At 45.0% G+C, this 24,748-nt stretch overlaps 1 protein-coding gene across 1 annotated transcript; it reads left to right on the top strand.

Moving 5' to 3' along the window:
- Positions 1-9,152: 9,152 nt before the first annotated feature.
- Timm17a (translocase of inner mitochondrial membrane 17A) lies at positions 9,153-22,066 on the top strand. The gene is made up of 6 exons (XM_021166976.3): positions 9,153-9,234; positions 12,851-12,950; positions 13,524-13,587; positions 17,093-17,221; positions 18,960-19,070; positions 21,595-22,066. Exons 1-6 carry the CDS (start codon positions 9,209-9,211, stop codon positions 21,678-21,680), a joined length of 516 nt encoding a protein of 171 aa, XP_021022635.1. The 5' UTR covers positions 9,153-9,208; the 3' UTR covers positions 21,681-22,066.
- Positions 22,067-24,748: the final 2,682 nt, after the last annotated feature.

The following is a 24,748-nucleotide window of genomic DNA, read 5'->3' as shown; positions in this document are numbered from 1 at the left end:
AGCACAGTATTCATTAGTAATTGCTACAGCTACTTATATTTGCCTTCCTTTTAAAAACATAGTTTTTATTTTAGGTGCATGAGTAGTTTGTCTGGATAATGTATGTGCACACCTGCGCTGGTGCCCTGGGACTGGAGTTGCAGAGTCTCGAGCTGCCTTGTAGGTGCTGGGAACTGAACTGACCTGCCTCCTCTGGAAGGTAGCCGGTGCTTTTAACCTCCCAACCACTGCCCGAGCTCCACATTTGCACCTTTCTTTCAAATGGTGAGGCTAAAACCAAGCCTGAACTCAGGCCTTTGCATTTACTAGGTAAGCTTTCTAGCACTAAGACACACTCCCAGAGCAATCTTAACAGTTTCGGGAGTAGGGAGGGGAGGGTGGTTTGTTTGTTTGTTTGTTTGTTTGTTTTTCTCCTTGTTTGCCTGATTGCTTTTGAGACAAAGTATCACTACATAGCCTTGGCAGGCTGGGAACTCCCTCTGTAGACCAGGCTGGCCTAAAAAGTCATAGAGATCCACCTGCCTCTGCCTCCTGAGCGCTGGGATCAAAGGTGTGCACCATCATATTTGGTGACTGTTATTTATCTTCCTCTTCATCTTTCTTCCTCTTCTTCTTCCTCTTCCTTCTTCCTCCTCCTCTTCCTCCTCCTCCTCCTCCTCCTCTTCTTCTTCTTCTTCTTCTTCTTCTTATTATTATTATTATTATTATTGTTATTATTATTTGAGAGGGTTTAACTCTGTAGCTCTAGCTAGCCTGGAACTATGCAGACAGGCTGGCCTTGAACTCATAGAGATCCTTCTGCCTTTTCTGCCTCTGCCTCTGCCTCTGCCTCTGCCTCTGCCTCCTGCCTCCTGCCTCCTGCCTCCTGCCTCCTGCCTCCTGCCTGCCTCTGCCTCTGCCTCTGCCTCTGCCTCTGCCTCTGCCTCTCTGCCTCTCTGCCTCTCTGCCTCTCTGCCTCTCTGCCTCTGCCTCTGCCTCTGCCTCTGCCTCTGCCTCTGCCTCTGCCTCTGCCTCTGCCTCTGCCTCTGCCTCTGCCTCTGCCTCTGCCTCTGCCTCTGCCTCTGCCTCTGCCTCTGCCTCTGCCTCTGCCTCTGCCTCTGCCTCTGCCTCTGCCTCTGCCTCTGCCTCTGCCTCTGCCTCTGCCTCTGCCTCTGCCTCTGCCTCTGCCTCTGCCTCTGCCTCTGCCTCTGCCTCTGCCTCTGCCTCTGCCTCTGCCTCTGCCTCTGCCTCTGCCTCTGCCTCTGCCTCTGCCTCTGCCTCTGCCTCTGCCTCTGCCTCTGCCTCTGCCTCTGCCTCTGCCTCTGCCTCTGCCTCTGCCTCTGCCTCTGCCTCTGCCTCTGCCTCTGCCTCCTCTGCCTCTGCCTCTGCCTCTGCCTCTGCCTCTGCCTGAGATGCTTGGATTAAAGGGGAGTGCTTCTCTAACAACCTTTTTTTTTCCCCCAATTACTTTTTTTCTTTCTAAAAGATTTATTTTTACCTACGTTTATTGTTATACACATCTGCATGTGTGTGAACTGCTGTTCATATTGGTCAGGGCTGTTGGACCCACTGGATCTGAAGTTATAGGTGGTCATGAGCCACCCAACAAGGGTGCTGGGAACAAGACTCCGGTCCTCTGCAGGAGCAACACAAGCTCTTTACCACTGAGCCATCTCCCAAGTCCTCTCTCTACTGTTTATTCTGAAGTTGATGTCACTAAGTTGCCCAGACTGGCCTTCACTCACTCCCTCTGTGGCTCAGGCAGGCCATGAGGTTGTGATCCTTCTGCCTCGGACCCATGAGAAGCTGGAGCTTCAAGAACACAACCCCAGGCCTGTGTTCTTTATTATCTTCGTTCTGGGTTCTTCTCTCTCTAGCCTACTCTTCTGTCTTCTTCCCTCCAGCAGCAACTAACTTAAATAAAAGCATTCATAGTCCATCTTACCTTATTCTCATTCATTCATTCCTTCAAACATTCATTTAGGTGCTTTGTTGGGCATCATGTAAAGAGAGATACAAAGACAAGTATAACATTGTTCTTCTCTTGAAGATCTATCATTTAATGGTATTTGTGAAATTCTACTGTAAGGAACATGAAAGAGGCAAATATACTGTTAGGAGACACTCAAAAGACACACTAAGTGTGTGGGGAGAAGCAGCGGGTTTCTTCCAGGTACAGCAAAGACTCAGATGGGCTGGAGTCCACGGTTAGCAAAACTTGTTAGACATGATATTCCCTGTTCCTTGCTCCTACTAAGCTCCTAGCTCCCTCCTTCCCTCCTTCCCTCCTTCCCTCTCTCCCTCTCTCCTCTTTCCCCCTTTTTCTTTTTCCTTATTTGAAACCAGGTCTCACTATGCAGCCTTGGAACTGAAGCTTGCTATGTGGGCATGGATGGCCTGGAGATCACAGAGAACTCCTACCGGGCAAGTGCTGGGATTAAAGGTGTGCCACCAGGCCAGCCTGGCCACCCAGTCTCTTGTTCCTTCTGACATTCCCTCAGGTCAGTTTTCATTCTTACTGTTAGCCAGAAGAGTAACTTCAGGGACCAGACTCTGAAGCCCCCTCAGCCATCCTCAACCTGCCCCTCTGAAAGGGCCCCCTTTCCAGCTTCCTGGGACTGTGACCAAAATGTTTGCTATTCCCTGAAGAGGACAGGCCTGATGCAAATAACTCCCTTCACCTCCAGGGTCCAACCTTGGGGCATTGATTTTAGTGACCATCATCACTTTTGAGTCCTAATTTTGCTCTAGGGATACACTAAAGTACATATATTCATTCTAAATCTACAGTTTCCAGACCCAAATAGCAGGAGTTATGGCATCTTGACAAAAGGTGGGTCTACACCCAAACCCCTAGAATTTCTCGGCCTCTGGTTCCACAGTTTCAAACTGGGACTCAAATAAAATCTTTGGATCCCTGAAAACTGCTCATGATTGAGAATATCTTCTTGAAAGGTGCTCCAGCAGTGGCCAGAGGACATTGGAACCCATAGCTGCAGAATATGTAGCCTCCTTCAGTCTCTGTAGTCAAGGACCACTATAAGATACAATAGTTGTCCAAGCTCAGAATCTATTTCTAGCTAAAACAAATTCATTCAGGGATCAGAGCATTCTGGCTTGACTGAGTCCTCAGAAGGTGAGCATTGCTTGGGGGGGGGGGGTGTTAGAGAGAGAGAGAGAGAAAAGGGAGGCTTCAAGCTTCAAGCTCTGGTCAAAAATGTGGAGAGATCAAGGGACAGTAACTATTTAGAACCAATTTAACTAACACTTTAATGTCATTTTAAAAATTAATTTTTAGCTAGGCATGGTGACGCACACCTTTAATCCCAGCACTTAGGAGGCAGAGGCAGGCGAATTTCTGAGTTCAAGGCCAGCCTGGTCTACAGAGTGAGTTCCAGGACAGCCAGGGCTACACAGAGAAACCCTGTCTCGAAAAAAACAAACAAAAAATAATAATATTTTTTATTGGGAGCAATGATGAAAATACTATAATATTATACATTATTATCTCCATCATTATAGCACTGATGAAAAAAATTATGTATTTGTTGAGCCCAGTAACAATAAGTATGGGTATTTAGGTGGTGGTGGCATACACCTTTAATTCCAGCATTCAGGAGGCAGAGGATCTCTGTGAGTTTGAGGCCAGGCTGATCTACACAGCAAGTTCCAGGAGAGAAAGGTCTCACTATGTAGCCCCGGTCTGCCTGAAACTTGCTAGCCAGGCTGGCTTTAAACTCAGAAATCCATGTGAGTTCAAGGCTACAGAGTGAGTTCAGGACAGCCAGGGCTACCCAGAGAAACCCTGTCTTGAAAAACAAAACAACAAAAACAAACAAACAACAACAACAACAATAAATCCAACAACAACAATACACAGGGCTAGGAGATGGCTCAGTTGTTAGGGGTACTGGCTTCTCTTCCAGAAGACCCAGGTTCAATTCCCAGCAATTACATGGCAGTTCACAACTGCCTGTAACTCCAGTTCCAGGGGATCCAACCCCTCACACAGGCAAAACTCCAATGCACATGAAATAAAGATCAATCATTCAAAAAGAAACCAAAAACAAACAAACAAAAACCCCCTCAGAGATCCATCTGCCTCTTTAGTGATGATATTAAACATGTACGCCATCAAGTGGGCCCTTAAGCGGCTCTTGAAGAGAGTGGATGACCCCAAGACAGTCACCTTATCATGAATACAGAGTAGCAGTGTAGTGTGGCAGGTAAGACTGCAGGTCCTGGAGTCAAATGACACTGGGCTCAAATCTGAGACGTGTGACCTGTGTAACTTGTTTAACCTCTCTGAGCCTTTGGAAATGGAAAATGCAGGTGCTAAGAGTGTTTACCTTTGTCCTTTAGGGGAAAAAAAACCCGAGGACCTAGCTCACTTTGCTTTAGGAAAAAAAAGATGAGGCCCTACCTCACAGTTGTGGAGTGAGGGTATGTTTCCTTGCTTGTTCATGTGGTACTGAGAAGTGAATGCAGGGGGCTTTGTGTATGGGAGGCAAAGGTTTCACCACTGAGACATATCTCCAGCCCTTTCCATCATCACCACCATCATCATCATCACCATCATCGTTAAAAAAAAAAAAAACTATTCATTTGTTTGTGTGTATGAGTGTGTATGCAGATGCTTGCACATGTGTGGAGGTAAGACCTTGCAGGGCTCAGTTCTCTCCTTCTTCTATGTGAGTTCTGGGGATCAAACTCAGGTTGTCAGACTTGGCTGCAAGAGCCTTTACTCTTTGAGCCATCTTGCTGGCTCTGCTTTGGTTGGGTCTGCAAGAGTCTACCTGTACTATATGCATGCAGGTGCCCAAGGAGGCCAGAGGTCACTGGACCTCTTGGAGCTGTTTGTTTGTTTTTTGAGACAGGGTTTTTCTATGTAGCCCTGGCTTGTCCTGGTACTCACTCTGTAGATCAGGCTCACCTCCAGCTCACGGTGAATCCACCTGCCTCTGCCTGGCATGTGCTAGGACTAAAAGCAAGCAGCACCATGCCTGGTTGTTTTTAAAAGTTTAAGACAAGGTCTTACTAAGTTGCTCAGGACATCCTTGAACTTGGGATCCTTTGGATTCAGCCTCTCGAGTTGCTGGGATTTCATGGCTGTGCCATTAGCGTGGCATTGAGTGTGTTAAGTAAAATAATGTATGGAAAATATAATAGCATCAACATGCTAGAAGCATTTAATAATACTTTTTATTACAGTTCATATATCTGAGTGTGACATACATGAACACCGTGTAGTCATTTCTTCTGAACTGAAGCATTACCTCTTAGAGAAAAGAGAAAGACAAGATTCAAGAAGAAAGCCAGGAGTAGCAGCAAGGCCTTTAATCCCACCAGAGGCAAACACTTGGTCATCTTCAGATACAAGTTAGTGTTCTAGGCCCGGAACTAAGGATGGAGAAAGAGGCATTCTTCCTGTTCTTCCGCACTGCTTAGTCATTTAATCTAGTTAATTTCTATTTCAGATGGGAGTTTACATTTGTGGATCTCCTGGTTCTTAGGCCTTTGTCTTCAGATAGAATTACAATACCAGCTTTCTAGGGCCTCTATTTTGCAGATATATAGATGGTGAGCCTTCCTAGCCTCCGTAATCACATGTGTCAATTCCACAATTCCATCCATCCAATCTATTATCTATCTATCTATCTATCTATCTATCTATCTATCTATCTATCTATCTATCATCTATCTGCCTACCTAGATAAGCATAATCCACTTATCTACCCACATACATACCTACTATCAGCTCTGTATCTCTATAGAACCTGACTATTGCTAGATATCAAAAGAACCAAGAACAAAAAAGATAGATGCATGACTAACATTAATTCCCAGGTAGAGAAGAATAGTTACAAGCAAAGGACAGAGCACTCATTCCTACATGGGAGTCTATTCAGAAGCCAAATAACAAGCAGCAGAGTACCAAGTGCATATGGAATGGACAAGGAAGCAGAGAGAGCTCCAAGAAAAAGCTCTCCCAAGTGTGAGCTGATGCTACCGCACCGTGAGCTATGGAGCTCCTAGAAAACACACACAGATCCTGTAGGAAGCAAAAGAACGTGCGTAGTCGGGGACTGGGGTACTTCTGTGTCCCCATGAGAATATCTCTTTGCCCAGGAGAGCGCATGTCTCTAGGTATTGAACTGTTCATGCCCAACAGGTCTGGAACATGGACTAAACATCAAATCCTTGCTCTCTGAGCTCCTCCTTCTACTTTGCATGCTGTCCCGCCCACATTCTTTATTCTCTATTCAACTTGTACAACTAATTAGATTTAACTATTTTTGATTATAGCCACACAGAAATATATATATATATATATATATATATATATATATATATATATATATAATAGCTTGTCTGATGGGTGCTATGATTCAAACTCCTGTCCTCAAAATTTTGAAGCATTGCTGGGCGTTGGTGGCACATGCCTTTAATCCCAGCACTCAGGAGGCAGAGGCAGGCGGATTTCTGAGTTCGAGGCCAGCCTGGTCTACAGAGTGAGTTCCAGGACAGCCAGGGCTATACAGAGAAACCCTGTCTCGAAAAACCCAATAATAATAATAATAATTTTTGAAGCACCCTGAGCCATCTCTCCAGTCCTTTTTTCTTTGTTTGTTTGTTTGAAGCTAACCTCAAATATTAAAGCACTTCAAGTATCAGATTTCAATAAAATGTTCGCATTTTGTGTGTTTACTTGAATACCATGGCAACATGGAACATGGAGGTCATAGAACATAGGCGCTGGTTCCTTCCTTCTACCCTGTGGGGTCTGAGGATTGAATTCAGGTCAGCAGACTAGAAGCACCTTTACTCACTGAGCCAGTTAGCCAGACTGTGTTGGTTTTTTTCTTTTTTTCCTTCCTGCCTTCCTTCCTTCCTTCCTTCCCTTCCCCCTTCCTCTCTTTTTTTTCTGAGACAGGGTTTCTCTGTGTAGCCCTGGCTGTCCTGGAACTCACTTTGTAGACCAGGCTGGCCTTGAACTCAGAAATCTACCTGCCTCTGCCTCCCAAGTGCTGGGAGTAAAGGCGTGAGCCACCACACCCGGCTCTCTTTCTCTCTTTTATTTTTCTCTTTTTTCTTTTGCCCAGGATGGCCTGGAACATGCTCTGTAAGTGGGGATGAGTTTGAACATGGGATGCTCTTGTCTCCCCTTCTCTGCTGGGATTACAGGTGTGCACCACACCCAGCTTCAGTTGACTACTTTAGAGACATTTTGTTGCTATTCTGTAGCTAGAAACATTTTGTTGCTATTCTGTAGCTCTGTGGCTGGTTGACTCTTATTTCCAAAAACCTGAGCCTGGCAGTGGTGGTAAATGCCTTTAATCCCAGCACTTGGGAGGCAGAGGCAGGTGGATTTCTGAGTTCAAGGCCATCCTAGTCTACAGCGTGAGTTCCAGGACAGCCAGGGCTACACAGAGAAACCCTGTCTGGAAAAAAAAAAGTCTGGAAAACACGTCATTTGTCACTGCGGTCTACTACTTATTATATTGGCTTTCCCATTAAATAAGTATCTATATTTTAAAAAATAATAAAAACATGAGTATTTTGCCTGTGTATCATAAGTGGGCCTGGTGCCTGCAGAGGCCAGCAGAGGATGTTAGATCCCCTGAAACTGGAGTAACAGACAATTGTGAGTTGCCATATTTGTCCTGGGAATTGAACCCCAGTCCTCTAGAACAGTCAGTGCTCTCGACTGCTATGCCATCTGTCTAGCCTCAAATATCTAGTTTTGTTTTGTTTGTTGTTCTGTTGTTGTTGTTGTTAAGGCAGAATGGAATAGGAGCTCACTTTACAGCTGGCAGTGACTGGGTCTTCCCGATAAGAGCTAAAAATAAGCTGGTGGAGGAACTTCATACTTTTAGCTTTTTCTTCCTTAACGAGGGAAGTCTGGAGTATCTCAGGATGGCTTTAAACTCTACATGCAACTGAGGATCTAACACTGAACTTCAATATGTGCCACTATACCCGTGTGTTTGTGTGTGTATATATATATATATACATATATATATACATAATTATATGTGTGTGTATCACCATATATATATATGATGTATATATACGTGTATATATATACACACTCATATGTGTGTGTGTGTGTGTGTGTGTATATATATATATATATATATATATATATATATATATATGATGCTGGGGATCTGATTTACCAACTTAAGTATGACTATAGTCCTATTTTTAGTCTCTTTTCTCTGGGCTAAACATATCTCATGCTTTCTGGGTTATCCTTTGTGGGGAGGCATGGAAGAGGATCCGGCATCAATAACCCCCAAAATCAATGGTCTCAAATTGGCTATGGCCCCTGAAATGGTCCAATTGGCTCTATAAAATGAACACTTATTTTCGGGCTGCTAAGTTGGCTCAGTGGGAAAAGTGCTCGCTGTCAGCCCTGACAACTCCAGTTCTGTAGGCTCTCCTTAGACCTCCATGCACCCACCAAATCTCGTATATAAATAAATTAGTAAAAATAATTTTTATTTAAAAAGTTATCTAAAGCTGGGCGTGGTGGCGCACACCTTTAATCCCAGCACTTGGGAGGCAGAGGCAGGTGGATTTCTGAGTTCGAGGTCAGCCTGGTCTACAGAGTGAGTTCCAGGACAGCCAGGGCTACACAGAGAAACCCTGTCTCAAAAAAACAAACAAACAAACAACCCACACCCCCAAAAAACCAAAAAAAAGTTATCTATTACATTCCAGAAACTATGACTATACAGTTCTCCTCTAAAAGAGCTACATATATTTATTAAAGATTCACTGTTCACGGCAAATTAAGTAGCACTATTAATAAATACCTGACAGCAAAAGCATTTTTTAAAAATAGCGGCTGGGTAGTGGTGACACGCACCTTTAATCCCAGCACTCGGGAGGCACAGGCTGGCTGATCTGAGTTCGAAGCCAGACTGGGCTACATAAGCGAGTTCCAGGGCAGAGAAACTCTGTCTCGAAAAAAAGGACAATCAATGTTTACCCCAGGCCACGGGGCTGATCTGAACTCTGTCACTCAGTACTCCGAACCTCCACGGCCTGGCCGGGGAGCCTGCACGCTCGGGGTCTACACGGAGTCCGATTGCCATTGGCTGTGGCAGGAAGAGATGCTCCAATCCCCGTCCAGTAGCACGCCTCCGCCTGGGATCACTTCCGTCGCGGGGATCAATTTCCGCCCAGCGCGCTGTAGACTCTCGCGCGGGTTGGAGCCAAGATGGAGGAATACGCGAGAGAGCCGTGGTGAGTTGCCGCCGCCGCCCTTGTCCCTTACTTACCACCTCCATCCGCCGTGGTCGGAGTCCGAGTTGCAAGCGGAGCTCCGCGCGGCTCGGCGCCGAGGGCTGGGCAGCTGTGGGTAGCGTGGATGAGCGTGACCAAGGTGGCTTTTTAGCGCAGTGTGCCAGGACCCCAGCACCCCTGTGACCTTGTGGTGCATTGGGAGGAGGTCCGGTGCTGGGCTTGGTGGAGCTTTGGAACCTCCTCCCTATGGCAGGTGCTGTCGACTTTGTGCGGGGACTATAATGATCCCTTCTGCCTGCTGAGTGACCTTGAACACGTCCCTAGGCCTCGCTCTGCTCAGTTCTTGACGAAGGGAATGTAGATCTCCGAGTGCCATACCTGAGGCCTTATGCGTATGGTACTAAGTGTCCCCATGATGAAGCATTTCAAATGAGTAGACCACAGATTTCACCCAACGTCCAAGGGGACTGAATGAGCTCCTTGTAGGCTGGAGCGGACTTTCCTATGTGGAATTCCCGAAGAAAAAGGGAGATACATCATCAGTATGTGGAAAATAGGAAGAGATGAGCTGCGTGTGTTCTCTGAAAAGCCATCAGTAGACATAAATTCATTCATTAAGTGTTTATTAAGTAAGGGCTGTATGCTTAGCTCAAGGTGTAAACAAGAGTAAACCAGGCATAGCTGTTTGCAATAAATTAATGTAATAGCTGTCGAGTCTCAACAGTTGTTTGAATAAAGCCTCAGGTGTCACAAGTTAATAGATCTTGATATTCTGGGTTTTTGTTTGTAATGAGCGTCAGGGTATTATCCTCAAATAGTGTGTCTGCCCAGGATTTAAAATTATTATTTGGTGGCACTCCCAAAAGTATGTTTCAGCCTTCTGTCCTGAAGGTTATCTCCATGTGTTGGGTTGGATGTACAGGGTTTAGCTGGACTGTAAATTGGTACTGGATACCATATATAATGACACAGGTTAGCAGGAGGGGTAATTTTGTTACATTTGAGTTTTCCCCAGGTGGCACAGGCCTCATGAGGTAGAAGCAGGAGAGCCAGCAAGTTTAAGGACAGCCTGGGCTCCATAGCAAGTTCTAGGCCAGCCGGGGTTAGACCTTGGGTCAGACATATTTTCAGCAGAGTGCACTGTGCATGCTGGTAATCTCAGTACTTAGGTTCTAGGCTAGCCCAGGATTCATAGCAAGACCATGTCTTGATGATGTTTGATAAGTTACTGGACGTTCTTTTTCTTGGTGTGTCCTGAGGCCAGCGCTGTCTGAAACAGTAGATGGTTTAATCATTGTCATAATACTTCTTTGTACCATTTGCTTTCTCAGAGTGCTTTAGGATCTATAAATGGAGTGGACAGAGTTTGTTGGAGTACCAACTTTTGTGCTTAAGTTGGCTGTTCTAGTGATTTATCCCATCTGGGGCAGGCTACTTAATTTCTGTGTGAGCCTTCGTTCAGTTGTAAACTACAGAGGAGATAGTCCCAGTCTTTTTATCAAGTTAAAAGATTATGAATTCTAAAGGGAAATTAGTCATTATTCAGATTCTAGTGAGCAATAATGGTAAGTTTAAAAGCATACTGTTGCCGGGCGGTGGTGGCACACACCTTTAATCCCAGCACTTGGGAGGCAGAGGCAGGTGGATTTCTGAGTTCAAGGCCAGCCTGGTCTACAGAGTGAGTTCCAGGACAACCAGGACTACACAGAGAAACCCTGTCTCAAAAAAACAAAACAAAACAAAAAATAAATAAATTAAAAATATACTACTGTTATAGTGATGGACCAGGTGCTGGCTTACTATAGGGCTTGTCTTTTATAGGGAGGGACCATAGCTTGGGGGTTAAGATAGAGTTTTACCATGTAGCCTAGGTTGGTCTCTGCCTCTTTCTCCCAAGTACATATCTCTTGAGACTGTGTGACACACTGAGAAATTTCTTCTACTTCTAATGAATATACTACTTACAAATGACCTTTTGTTGTTGTTGCTAACTTTAGACTTCATTGTGAAATTGTTTATGAGCCCAAGTAAACCTCTCTGTGCTTGCCCAGGCAGCATGTGTGTGGGAACAAGGATCAAGGAGTGGGTGAGGAGGCGGAGTCACTAACCTGGCCAGACAGATTCCAGAGGCCAGCATTGAGGTGCAGATCTACTGTATTGTACAGCAGCCAGGGTTTTTATACAGCCTTTGGACTAATGGAGAGTCGACAGGAGCTCTGGAGTAGCCAACCATTCCATTGTCACTATGGGGCAGTGCCAGGCTGCCAGAGCCTGAGGGGACGTCTGTGAAGACAGGAAGCAGCCACTGCCCTGTTTCGGGCCCATTCCCACTCGTTTGCTAGGGTCTTCTGTTTTGTGTCACATGCTGTGCCAGTGGACGCTTGTACTCCAGAGTGGTGAAGCCTCCCTCACATCCTCCACCCCATTGATAGACGACAGCATCTATACACAAGAACACTATAGAAACAACAGTTTTAATGTTTATTTCACAGAATTCCTTTAGGTTAGAAACATGGTGGATGATGTGTGCCAGCAGTGCACTAGACTCCCAGCTTCTTATTTGGAAGGAGATGGTGGTAGAGAAAGAATTACAACTCTGCTGAGAGTTGCTTGAAACAGAATTTACGCTGTACTGTGGGGCTGGGGGTGGGGTGCTCGTGTGTGTGTGTGTGTGTGTGTGTGTGTGTCTAGGCTTTGTGTGATAACAAAAGAGAAGCTTACATAAATCCTTAAAGAAACACAGTTGACTTAACAAGGCTGGAGATGCTGTGTGTCAGGTCCTGGAGTCTATACAGACTTATTAGCTGGATCCTAGAGGAGCGAGTGGTTTTACTCGCATGGACAGATTACTCACGTTTCAGTATTGTCTATGTTAGGTTGCTGCATTTGGATGGTGGGTTTACAAGTTTAACTTCTAATTGTCAAATATTATTCAAAGTGTGTTAAATGGATCTAATGCAAAACTTAAGCTTAAAATGCTATTTTGAACTTCCTTTTTTTTTTTTTTTTTTTTGGTTTTTCGAGACAGGGTTTCTCTGTGTAGTCCTGGAACTCCCTTTGTAGACCAGGCTGTCCTTGAACTCAGAAATCCTCCTGCCTCTTCCTCCCAAGTACTGGGATTAAAGGCGTACGCCACCACATCTGGCTGACATTAGACTTCTAAAAGATCATCCACTGATTTCTAGAAGCTGAATCAATATTGTTGATTACAGTTCCTTTCTTCTGCTTTATTTCTGTTTATTTGCTTTTTTTTTTTTTTTTTTTGGTTTTTCAAGACAGGGTTACTCTGTAGCCCTGGCTGTCCTGGAACTCACTTTGTACACCAGGCTGGCCTTGAACTCAGAAATCCGCCTGCCTCTGCCTCCCGAGTGCTGGGATTAAAGGCGTGCGCCACCATGCCCGGCTTGTTTATTTGCTTTTTTAGTGCACATCTTGCAACAGACTTGATAAGTTACTGTGAGTGACTGAAGTGCTGGATGTGGCGGTGTGGACTGTAGTGCCAACACACAGGGGGACGAGGCAGCAATAGGAGGCAGGTGGTGGCAAGACATGGCCCACAAGTTCTGTGGTTTATGAATAAGAACTAAGGTCATCTTTTCTTCCTTCCTGTGTTTAGCCCCTGGCGAATTGTAGATGACTGTGGTGGTGCATTTACCATGGGCACCATAGGTGGCGGCATCTTCCAGGCCTTCAAAGGTTTTCGAAATTCTCCAGTGGTGAGTGAGTGATTGGTCTCAATTTATATTCACTGGAAGCCAGGGCTGGTTGATATTATTGATGATCACATCAGTGGGTTAGAAATAGATTACACTGACAGTCTAATATACATACATATGCATGTATTAATATTACTACTACTATTATTGTGTGTGTGGGGGGGGTGTTTTGCTATGCAATACTTGGTGTGTGGTATCCATGGATCAAATCCCTGGAACTGGAGTTACAGACAGTTGTGAGCTGCCATGTGAGTGCCGGGAATTGAACCTGGGTCCTTTGGGAGAGTAAGTAGTAAATGTTCTTAACCTCTGAGCGATCTCTTCAGCCCTATTTTAGTTTATGTATCGGGATGTTTTGTCTACATGTTTGTCTGTGCACCTTGTGCATAGAGGCCAGAAGACGACATTGGGTCTTCAAGAATTGAAGTTACAGACTATTATGAGTTAATATGTGGGTGCTGGGAATCAAACCTGGGTCCTCTGGGAGTGCAGCAAGTGCTCTTAACCACTGAGCCACCTCTCCAGTCCCTGATCTATTACATTTTAAACTACTTCCTTTTGGTTTTGTTACAGGGAATAAACCACAGACTCCGAGGGAGTTTGACAGCTATTAAGACCAGGGCTCCACAGTTGGGAGGTAAGAGGAATGTCTCCATTTATACTTTCCAGCTATCCTTTTGCTGCTTTCCTGGACTTAGGGCTCTACCTATCTGTCTGCCTGTCCCTCCCTCCTCTGTCTGCCCGTCCCTCCCTCCTTCCTTTTCCTCACTGGTCACCAGACTGGACTCAACTCAAGAGCTTCTTGAATGCTGAGATTACAGGAGTTTAGCCAGCAAATTATATGTTTTCCTCTTTTTACATTAGCGATTTTGATTTGCTCTGCTTCCCTAGTGTCCCTATGAGTTCTCTTTGATTAATGCTTTGTTTGGAAAGTTGAGTTGGAATATTGTATCCTTTTAAAAATGTTGTTTCTGTCATTCGGGTATCCAATGTTTGTTTTGTTTTAACTTAGTTAGGGTTTCTCTTGCTACAACTGAACACTACAGCCTCAAAGCAAGCTGAGGAAGCAAGGGTTTATTTGGCTTATATCCATATTATTGTTCATCATCAAAGGAAGTCAGGACAGGAACGCAAGCGGCAGGAACTAGGAGGCAAGAGCTGGTGCAGAGGCCATGGAGGGGTGCTGCCTACTGGCTTGCTCCCCATGGCTTGCTCAGCCTGCTTTCCCTTTGTTTTGTGTTTACAAAACAGGGCTTTTCTGTGTACCTCTGGCTAGATCAGGCTAGCCTTGAACTCAGATGCACCTGCCTTGCCTCCTGAGTGCTGAGGTAAGGGCATGGGCCACACACAGCCAGGGTTTTTTGGGGGAAGAGGGGGTTAGGGGTTTTGTTTTTGAGACAGGGTTACACTGTGAAGCCCTGCCTGTTCTAGAATTCACAATGTAGACCAGGTGGGCCTTGAACTCACAGAAATTTACCTACTTCTGCCTCTGAGCTAAGATTAAAGGTGTGGGCCACCACGTTTGGCCTTTAGCCTACTTTCTTATAGAACCCAGGATCACTAGCCCAAGGGTTTCTGGAGTAACACGATGCTGAAGAGAATGCAATGTAAAGGATCAGAGAGACCACTTAAGCAGGTTGGGTTCTCCAGGGTTAACTTTAAAACATTGTGCAGAAACCACTGCAAAATATCAGGCGATTATAAAAACACAACTATAAAACTTGGTTATTTAGAAGCTGGAAGAAAAGAGATAGCCAAAAAAGGATTCACATATAAAGATATAATATCAAATTAGAGTCGACTGTTTTTCATGAAGTTGTTTAAAGACTTCATGCTTGGGTGGAGAGTGGCTTAGGAGTTCAGAGCACTGGCAGCTCCTTCAAAGGACTCTGGGTTCCAGTCTCAGCATCCAAATGGCAGCTCACACCCGTTTGTAATTCCACCTCTAGGGATCTGGGCCTGGTTCTGGCCGGCTGACACACAAATGTATATATACACTTTTTCCTTTCTTTTATTGCGCTTCTACTTATTGGGGTGGGGTTTGTGGGGCAGTGTTGGTATTCTGTCTGGACTCCGCCCCCACAGTTGCCTGGCAGCAGCCAGGTAGGCCTGGCCCACTATAAAGGGGGCTGCTTGCCCCCTCCTCTCTCTCTGTCTCTCTCGCCTCTCTTGTTCTCTTACTCTCTCACTCTTACTTCCTGTCCCCCTCCCCCCATCCACGTGGTCATGGCCGGCCTCTACTTCTCTACTCTCCTTCTCTCTGCCTTTCTCTGCCTCTGCTACTCTCTTAATTCCCCTCCCCATGCCCTAAATAAGCTCTATTCTATACTATACCATTGTGTGGCTGGTTCTCGGGGAAGGGATGCCTCACAGCACAGAGAGCAACTGTGAGAGTCTGTTCTCTCTCTCCACCGTGTGGGTGGGTTCTCAGGTCGTCACCCGTGGTGCTCTTACCACCTGAGCCATCTCACTGGACACATTTCTTAAGACCAAGTGTTGTCCTAGCAAGCACTCTGACTCAGATGATAAGTCTTGGGATTTGGTTTGTAGTTGTTTTGGTTTTTTGGTTTGTTTTTTGTTTGTTTGTTTTTTGTGTGTTTTGCTTGCATGTGTGTATTATACTACTTATGTGCCTGGTACCCACAGAGGCCAGAGCAGGCCTAGGTCTTCTAGAGCTGAATTAAGAGATGGGCTTGAGCCGCCTTGTGGGTGCTGGGAACCGAACCCAAGCCCTCTGGAAGGGCAGCTAGTGCTCTTAGCCCATAAGTATGTGATTCCCAAATACGGGGCCAAAGATGAGGGGGCGTCTGCTGTGCTCAGCTGGTACATGAGAACTGGAAAAGCCTGGAGTGAGTGGTCCAGATATCGAATCCCAGTTTATTGCTCTTTTTAACATCCTGTTTCCTACCCTGTTAAGAACGGTTGTCAACCTTCCTAGTGCTGCAACCCTTTAATACAGTTCCTCATGTTGTGGTGACTCCCAGCCATAAAATTATTTTCATTACTACCTCATAACTGTAATTTTGCTCCTGTTATGAATTGTAACTTAAATATCCGATATTTCTGATGGTCTTAGGTGATCCCCGTGAAAGAGTCACTCAACAGCACCCCATACATAAGGGGTGGTGTTGTGTGTAGCTTTTGGCTGCACCCCCCTGTGCTCCAGGAATGGGCCAAGCTACCAGTCCCTACCAAGCCTCCCTTGAATCCACGGATAAACGCGCGCACACATACACACACACACAGACACAGAGTTGCTCATTTTCAACTTGTCTTCTTGGCACAATTGCTGGGCACTACTATCTCCCACCTGGAAAACATAGCCTTATCAATCAATACTCTTAGTTCCTCTCCTCCCACCTGCCCTAACTTTAGTTGGCCAGTTGAATCTAGTCCCTGCTAAACATCTTTGATACTGGCCTGTAGGAGCGGCCTGTGTGGCCACTCTTGTTTGAGATCTCACATGGCTGGTCAACTTTTCTCCATCAGAAGCCTGGTGAACTCTGTCTCTCCTTCCTACTTCAGGGACCCAGAAGTCCCGCCTGTACCTACCTCTCAGCAATTGGCTTTTTTTTGGGGGGGGTAAGGGGTTGGGTTTTTTCGAGACAGGGTCTCTCTGTGTAGCCCTAGCTGTCCTGGAACTCACTCTGTAGACCAGGCTGGCCTCGAACTCAGAAATCCGCCTGCCTCTGCCTCCCAAGTGCTGGGATTAAAGGTGCGCCACCAAATCTTTTTTTTTTAAGATTTATTTTCATTTATGTTGTGTGCATTCCGGTGCATCTGCCGCATGTATGCAGGTCCCATGGAGGCCAGGAGAGAGTTTGAGGTCCCCTGGAGCTGGGCTTGCGGGTGGTTGTGAGCTAATGGGTGTGGGTGCTGGGACTGAGCTCAAGTCTTCTGCAGGAGCGGCAAGCACGTCTCACCACTGAGCCGCGTAAGCGAAAGCACAGTGTTCAGTAGGAAGAGCGGCACCAGGAGTGTGGTGTGGCTCCCTGATGGCTTTCATTTCCCTCTCTTCTTTGTGATGGGCTCAGTAGATAGCCCAGGCTAGCTCCAAAGCAAACTTACTTAACTATATTTTAATGTAAGGCAAAAAAGACATTTAGGTTGGTTGTTTTTCACTCGTTTTGTGTCTGAAACAGGTAGCTTTGCAGTTTGGGGAGGACTGTTTTCCATGATTGACTGCAGTATGGTTCAAATACGAGGCAAAGAAGACCCCTGGAACTCCATCACTAGCGGTGCCTTAACAGGAGCCATCCTGGCAGCAAGAAGTAAGTGAGCACTGCTTGTTGCGTGTGCTTTGGCTTTTGTAATACTGAGGTTGAACCTGGGCCTTGGACATGGTGAGCAGGCCCTTATCCTCATCCCGTTACGTAGAGCATCATTTGGACATATTGTCTAAGCCCGTTGCTTAGACCTATCTGAGGACCTATCAGGAGGACCTATCTGCCTTTAATTAATGAAACTTGTCTTGAATGCCAGCACTCAGGAGGCAGAGATAGACAGATCTCTGAGTTCAAGGCCAGCCTGGTCTAAGAAGCAAGTTCTAGAACAGCCAGGGCTGCACAGAGAAAGTCAAAAAATGGAACCTGTAATCTATGAGTCTGAGCACTGCTTTATTTGGTATAGAATGAATATGGTGCTCTGAAAAGTTAGTAAGAATAAAAAAGTATGGGATTGGTGGGTTTTAAAAAAATGTATTATTATTACATTATGTATGCAATACATAGCTCAGAATGACCTTGAATATCTTATCCTCCTGCCTCTGCTCCTCAGGTTCTGGGATGACAGGTGAGTGCCCCTTAGAGAATGTGCATTTCTGCAGTGGTTAGAGCAATGGCCATTTATTACCTAGGTAACTGATAGAATGCCAAACTCTTTGTATGTAGTTTTCTAAGTTCTCCACCGTGTTCAGCTGTTAGGAATAAAGATCCTCTGGATCTTTTTTTGTTGTTTTGTTTTGGTTTTTCGAGACAGGGTTTCTCTGTGTAGCCCTGGCTGTCCTGGAGCTCACTTTGTAGACCAGGCTGGCCTCGAACTCAGAAGTCCGCCTGCCTCTGCCTCCCAAGTGCTGGGATTAAAGGCGTGTGCCACCACCGTCTGGCTGATGCTCTGGATCTTAAGGACAGAGTGAAAACCAGAATGCCTTTGGGCTTAGACTAGAAGTCTACATTTTTTTCTCGTAAAAGACCAGACATTAATATAAGCTAATTTCGTCTATTATATGAATTTAATGTATGTGTGTGTGCACAGCATACAGAAATCAGAGGACAACTTGTGCAGTGGTTCTCTCCTTTTGCCTTGTGGGACCCAGGACTGAGCTGGGGTCATTACGCTTGGAGAAAAACATCTTTCCCTATTGAACCATCTGGCTGGTCCAGAAATAATATTTTAAACTTAAGGACCTTGTAATCTTGTTGGTCGTTTGGTTTTTGAGACAATCTTACCATTTAACCTTGGTTTTCCTGGAACTTTCAATGTAGACCAGGCTGGCCTCAAATGCCTGACTCTGTGTCTCAGTGCTGGGTTCATAGGCGTGTGACACCCTGCCAAGGGGCTATGTGATCCAATGCTATTAAGGAATGCAAGCATACCTCAGTAATGCATACATGCAAGAACATGGCTGTAGTCCAGTATAGCTTTTATATTGGTTCCTTTCTGTTGCCTTGATAAGAAACTATGATCAAAGCAATATATAGAAGTTTACTTGAGGCTTACTGTTTCAGAACCTGCCCACCTCAAATGACATACCTCCAAGCAGATCACACCACCTAGTCCTTTCCAAAGAGTTCCACCCTCTGGGGACAGAGAATTCAAGCATATGAGTATGTGGGGTCCTCTCATGCAAACCATCTCAGCTTTGTTTAAAAAAATAGGCGGTGGCTGGAGTGGACCCCTCAGCCATTGTCTGTGGCTGTGGGTCTTGAAGAGTGGAAGAGTTTGAGAATGAGAGAACATAACTATGGATAACCCTTTCCTTCAAAGCAGTCTTTTTATTAATGTCTTCAGATGGACCGGTAGCCATGGTTGGGTCTGCTGCGATGGGCGGCATTCTCCTAGCTTTAATTGAAGGAGCTGGTATCTTGCTGACAAGATTTGCCTCTGCACAGTTTCCCAATGGTAAGTCCTCTTTCTCTTGAGTGTTCTAAGTTCACACACGTGGGAACAGTTCTCTGGCGTTAAGAAAGAATATATTTTATTTGGTAAAATGGAGTGGTTTGTGATTCTTACTTTAGGTATCAATACATTATTTATATTTTTGAGTCTATGATGACCTCAAAAGCTAGTGTAAAAGTAGTGTGGGGAGGGGGCTGGAGAGAAGGCACCCTCGTGAGTGTGGGCTGCTTTTGTAGAGGATCCAGGTTCTGTTCCCAGCACCCACTTCGGTCATTCCCAGCTACCTGTAACTCCTCTCCAGTTCCAAGCAGATCTTGTGACCTCTTGGCCTCCACAGGCACAACACAAGTGTGGCACACATTAGCAGCAGGCCCATGCCATACACATTAATAAAACTAAAGTTTTTAAAAGTAGCAGGCCGGGGCTGGCGAGATGGCTCAGCAGTTAAGAGTGCGCTGACTGCTCTTCCGAAGGTCCTGAGTTCAAATCCCAGCAACCACATGGTGGCTCACAACCACCTGTAATGAAATCTGATGCCTCATCCATCAGGCAATGGTGGCGGTGGCATATGCCTTTCGGTGTGTCTGAGGACAGCTACAGTGTACTTACATATAATAAATAAATACATCTTTTTTTTTTAAAAAGCAGGCCTATAATTACCATTTTTAGCTAGCCACAATTTGGCAACTGAATATTTTGGTGACTCTAGCTTTTATCTTTTTTTTGTTTGTTTGTTTTTGCTTTTCGAGACAAGGTTTCTCAGTGTAGCCTTGGCTGTCCTGGAATTCACTCTGTAGACCAGGCTGGCCTTGAACTCAGAAATTCGACTACCTTTGCCTCCCAACTGCTGGGATTGAAGTGCCACCACTGCCCGGCCTCTGCCTGCCTGCCTGCCTTCCTTCCTCCCTCCCTTCCTTCCTTCCTTCTTCCTCTCTCTCTCTCTCTCTCTCTCTCTCTCTCTCTCTCTCTCTTTCTTTCTCTAGCTTTTGTCAAGTTGACATAAAACCAGCTAAGACAGGTACATAACAAATTTAGAACCTAGGCTGAGCTATGTGAAATTTAGTTTCAACAAACATTTTTGGTTTGTTTGTTAACTCTTGGAAATAAAGTTGTAAAATTTTGTTCTGTGACAAGTTACAAGGCAGCTTCCTATCTCCGAACTTGCTTCATTGGTTTTGGTCTTTGTTTTTGAGAAGATTCTCACACATTGTTTATTTAAACTGGGTTAGTGGATTCTTTTAAACAAAACCAAGGGGTTGTAGCTTAATGGTAAAGGACTTGCATAGCTTTGAAGAGGCCCTGGTTTTTATCTCTTGTACTCCCAAAACAACACAAAAATATACATAAGGTCATTTTAAGTTCTGTGAACATAATTGTAAATGGATACCAAGATATGGGTCAAGGGGAACTGGGGAGGTGACTTATTGGTTCAGAGAACTTGCTGCTCTCTGAGAGGACCCAAGGTCGGTGTCTCATTCACATTGAGTGGCTCTCAGCTTCCTCTGACTCTAGCCCCAGGGCATCCAGCACCCTCTTCTTGCTTCCATGGAACCTGCAGGCACCTACACAGACAAACATACAGATAAATTTAAAAATGTTAAACCTTTTTAGAAATGTATCCACGGGGTCTGGAGATGGCTCAGTGATTAAGAGAATCTTGCAGTAAAGATTCAACCTTAGTACACACATGGCAGCTCACAGCCTCCTGGAACTCCAGCCTTCTCAGCTTCCACAGTGGTGTGCACACATACACTTGCACACATATTAGTAAAACTGTAGGGGCTAGAGAGATGGCTTAGCAGTTAAAAAGACCAGCTTCACTTCAGAGGACCAGGGTTCAAGTCCTAGCACCCACATGACAGCTCATATCTGTCTGTAACCCCAGTTCCAGGGGATCTGATACCTTTACACAGAGACATTGAGGCAAAACATCAATGCACATAAAAATAAATAAATATAATAAAATTTTTTAAAAATGTATTAAGAAACAGGAGAATTTTGTTTTGGTTTTGTTTTCCAGTCTTGATCCAGGGGAACTTACTTTGGCAATTCCTTTAACCACTACTACCTCCAGGCCTGGGAATACAGTTCTGTTGGAGTTGTTAGAATATTTGGGTAGCATGCACAAAGCCCTGGGTTCCTCTCAAGCAATAACTAAACTGGGCTGGTGAACACACCTATGATCCTAGTACTTTGAAAGTGGAGACAGGAGGGCCAGCAGTTCAAGGCCAGCCTGATTCTAAGTCAGACCAAGTCTCAGAACAACAACAACAACAAACCTATTACTTGTTCTATGATAGATCCATCTAGCTGTCCATTCTGAAATACCTGGGGAGCCAATCTACCCTGTGATAAAACTGAAGGGTCTCCTGGCCTCTGGTGAACATTGGGCAGATCTTTATAAAGAAATTGAGACGACCGCTATAGTGTAACAGAAACATTTAAGCTGGTTGATTCCTTTTCTACATATGCGCACTTTAAGTTGGATGCTGTTCTCTTACTGAGCCTTTTTCCATCTTCCTTGCAGGCCCTCAGTTCACTGAAGATCACTCCCAGTTGCCTTCCAGCCAGTTGCCATCCTCGCCGTTTGGAGACTACCGACAGTATCAGTAGGACCTGGTTCCCAGGATTCCTGGAACCAGGTGGACCATCGTTCAGTATGGTTTCAGAAGATCAAGTTACAATCTGTTTAAAGCCTTAGGTGGGACATCGGCGGCCAAGCCGACCATGAAGAGACATTTAGCACATTTTTCTATTTAAAAGAGACTCAGAGGGTGAAAAATATACTGAGTTTATTTATTCTTGCTTGGATTGCATCTGTGATCAAAATAAATGTCTAATACCATTTAAAGAATGTATATGAGCTTAGAAGATAAAGGACCAAAGGCCAAATAACAGTGACACTCCACCATCATTCCTTCGGGACTTCTCTGCCTGGTGTTTTGTGTACAGTTATTCAGACAATAAAAGGCTTCTGGGACTTAACCTTTCCTTTGAAAGTTAGAGTTCTGCCTTTCATACCACGCATATTTCAGGTAGTGCATGTTTATGCCAGTCCCTCGACTCAGTTGAAATGAGTTATATGAATCAGCAGCAACCATTACACAGCATCTTAAGGACTGAAAGATAAGCCTCTTGCTCTTGTTCATCCCTTGCTTTGGAAGCAAACCACTGTCTTGGTTTAGCGGATGCTAGATAGCCGGGCATAGAGCACACCTTTAATCCCAGAGCCAGAGGCAGGTGGATCTCTGAGTTCCAGGCCAGCCTGGGCTACATGGAGAAACCCTGTCTCCGAAAAAAAAAAAAAAAAAAAACAGATAATGGATTTAAAACTCTTGTAGAGCTGCCTTTTCTTGATTCCTGGTCATCAAAACAACTTCTTTCTAATATACCCAATTCTGTATGAGAATAATCCGTACAAGAAATTTGAGGTATATTGTTTTGCTTGAAAATACAGAAGACAGGCATGAAAGCTCACACCTTTAATCCCATCACTTGGGAGGCCGAGGCAGGAGGAAAGCCAAAATTGACAGCAGTCACAAAAAATCAAAAGAGAGAAGAAAGTACATGCTGTGATTGTCTCAGGTCCCCAAAGCTGATTTGAGCCCTGCTGTGGGGTTTGGTGGGGCTAGAATTTACCCAGCCTTACTGAGCAGAGGAGTGCACCGTTATGATTGTGTTAGGGTGACAGGGTCTTCAGAAGGCAAGTCACCTGCCTGTCAGCTCAAGGCTGTACATGTAGTGAGTGCTTAATTGCTAGTTTTAGTTTGATTATTTGAGGGTGTCTTTTAATTGTGACAAGATAGGTATAAAATAGTATTTATCATTGTGACATTTGTACATGTGTTTTGGAGGCTCAGAAATGCAAGCAGAGTATTTAACCCTTGGCGTTCTGTGTGCTCATAGTGTTACCAACCTGGTGGTTAAAATCTCAGCACCAGGAAGGCAGAGGCAGGAGGATGGTGAGCTCAGTGCCAGCCTGGCTCACAACAGTGAAAGTTCGCATCACAGAAACCCTGTACCCATTAAACAGTAGCTTCCCTTTATCCCTGCCCTCAACTACTGGCAATCCACTGTCTAAATTTGCCTGAGTTACCTCATTTGCATGTGTCTTCGGATTTCATTGCTGTGAAGAGACACTGTGACCTAGGCAACTCTTATAAAGGACAACACTTAATTGGGGCTGGCTTATAGGTTCAGAGGTTCAGTCCATTATTGGTGGGAAGCATGGCAGCATAAAGGCAGACATGGTGCTAGAGGAGCTGAGAGTTCTACATCTTGATCCAAAGGTGGCAGCAGGGAACTGTCTTCCTCATTGGGCAGAGATTAAGCATATATAAGACTTCAAAGCCCACCTCCACAGTGACACACTTCCTCCACACCTGCTCCAATAAGGCCACACCTCCTAATAGTGCCACTCCCCGTGGGCCAAGCCTATTCAAACCATCACACATGGAATCATATAGACTCATTTCATGCCTGTCTTTAATTCACTTAGCATAATGTTTGCAGGACCTTTCATCCTGGAAATTCTTTAATTTAGTGCTTGAATGTTTCCTTGTAAGCATTCATCAACTGGGATTAATTCATTCCACTGCTGACAGGAACAGTTGTCTCTAGCATCTAGCTATGGTGAATTATACTCTGGAGTGCAAATGTCTGACTTCCTACTTTGGGTTCTCTTGGATGTCTACCTGGGACTAAGATTGCTAGCTCATGTGATAGTTCTATCCTTAACTCTGAGGAACTGCCAAATTGTTTTCCACAAAGGCCTTACCATTTTACTATTCCCAGGAGAAATGAAAGAGAGTTCTCTTTCTCCTCACCACCATGCTAGGGATTAAAGCCAGGCTCTCTTGTCTGCCAGGGAAGTATACAACCACTGAACTATATCCCCAGCTCTGCTCCCTTTAAACAAACTGTCTAGCCCTCCTGGCACACGAGGTGGTTGGTATGCCATTGTGTTTGAGGTTATGTTGTTTTTGGTTGGTTGGTTTTTTGAGACTATCTAGTTTATCATGGCTTTGATTTGCATTTCCCTGAAACTTTAATGAAATGGAGTTTGGGGATAATCTGTTAAGTGTGCATTACTCCAGCCAGGTGGTAATTCCAGCACTTGGGAGGCAGAGGCAGGCGATTTCTGAGTTCGAGGCCAGCCTGGTCTACAAAATGAGTTCCAGGACAGCCAGGGCTACACAGAGAAACCCTGTCTAGAGCCCCACCCCCCCAAAGTGTGTCATTCCATCTTTCAGTCAGTCATGAATAAAGATGTGTATCAGGAAAGTGTTCAGATAGCACATTCAGTTGCAGAGAGGTGAGCTCTCCTAAAGGGAGCTAATCCTTTTACATGTCAGGAAACTCCAGTTCTTTGATTTTGATTCGGATGTAATGCTATTGTGGTTTTGCCATTTTAATGGGTAGCTGGGGTCTTTGATCTAGCATACCTGAATTATTTTTGTTTTGAAATAGTCTTGCTATATAACCTGGAATGTCCTTGAACTTGTGAGCCTTCTGCCTCCACTTCCTGAGTACTGAGATTAGAGTCATAGCCCACCATAGTCCACTAAGCTCTGCTCTGCTTTGCTTTCTGGCACTGGGGATTCAACCTAGGGGCTTGCTCATCCTGAGACACCAGTCTACCACTTAGCCATCCATTGCCCCTGAGATGATTTTAGATTCCA

This window comes from Mus caroli, unplaced genomic scaffold (assembly GCF_978045245.1).
Source record: "Mus caroli unplaced genomic scaffold, Mus_caroli_1 scaffold_1, whole genome shotgun sequence".
Lineage (NCBI taxonomy): Eukaryota > Metazoa > Chordata > Mammalia > Rodentia > Muridae > Mus > Mus caroli.
This window is presented reverse-complemented; position numbering and strand designations above follow the sequence as displayed.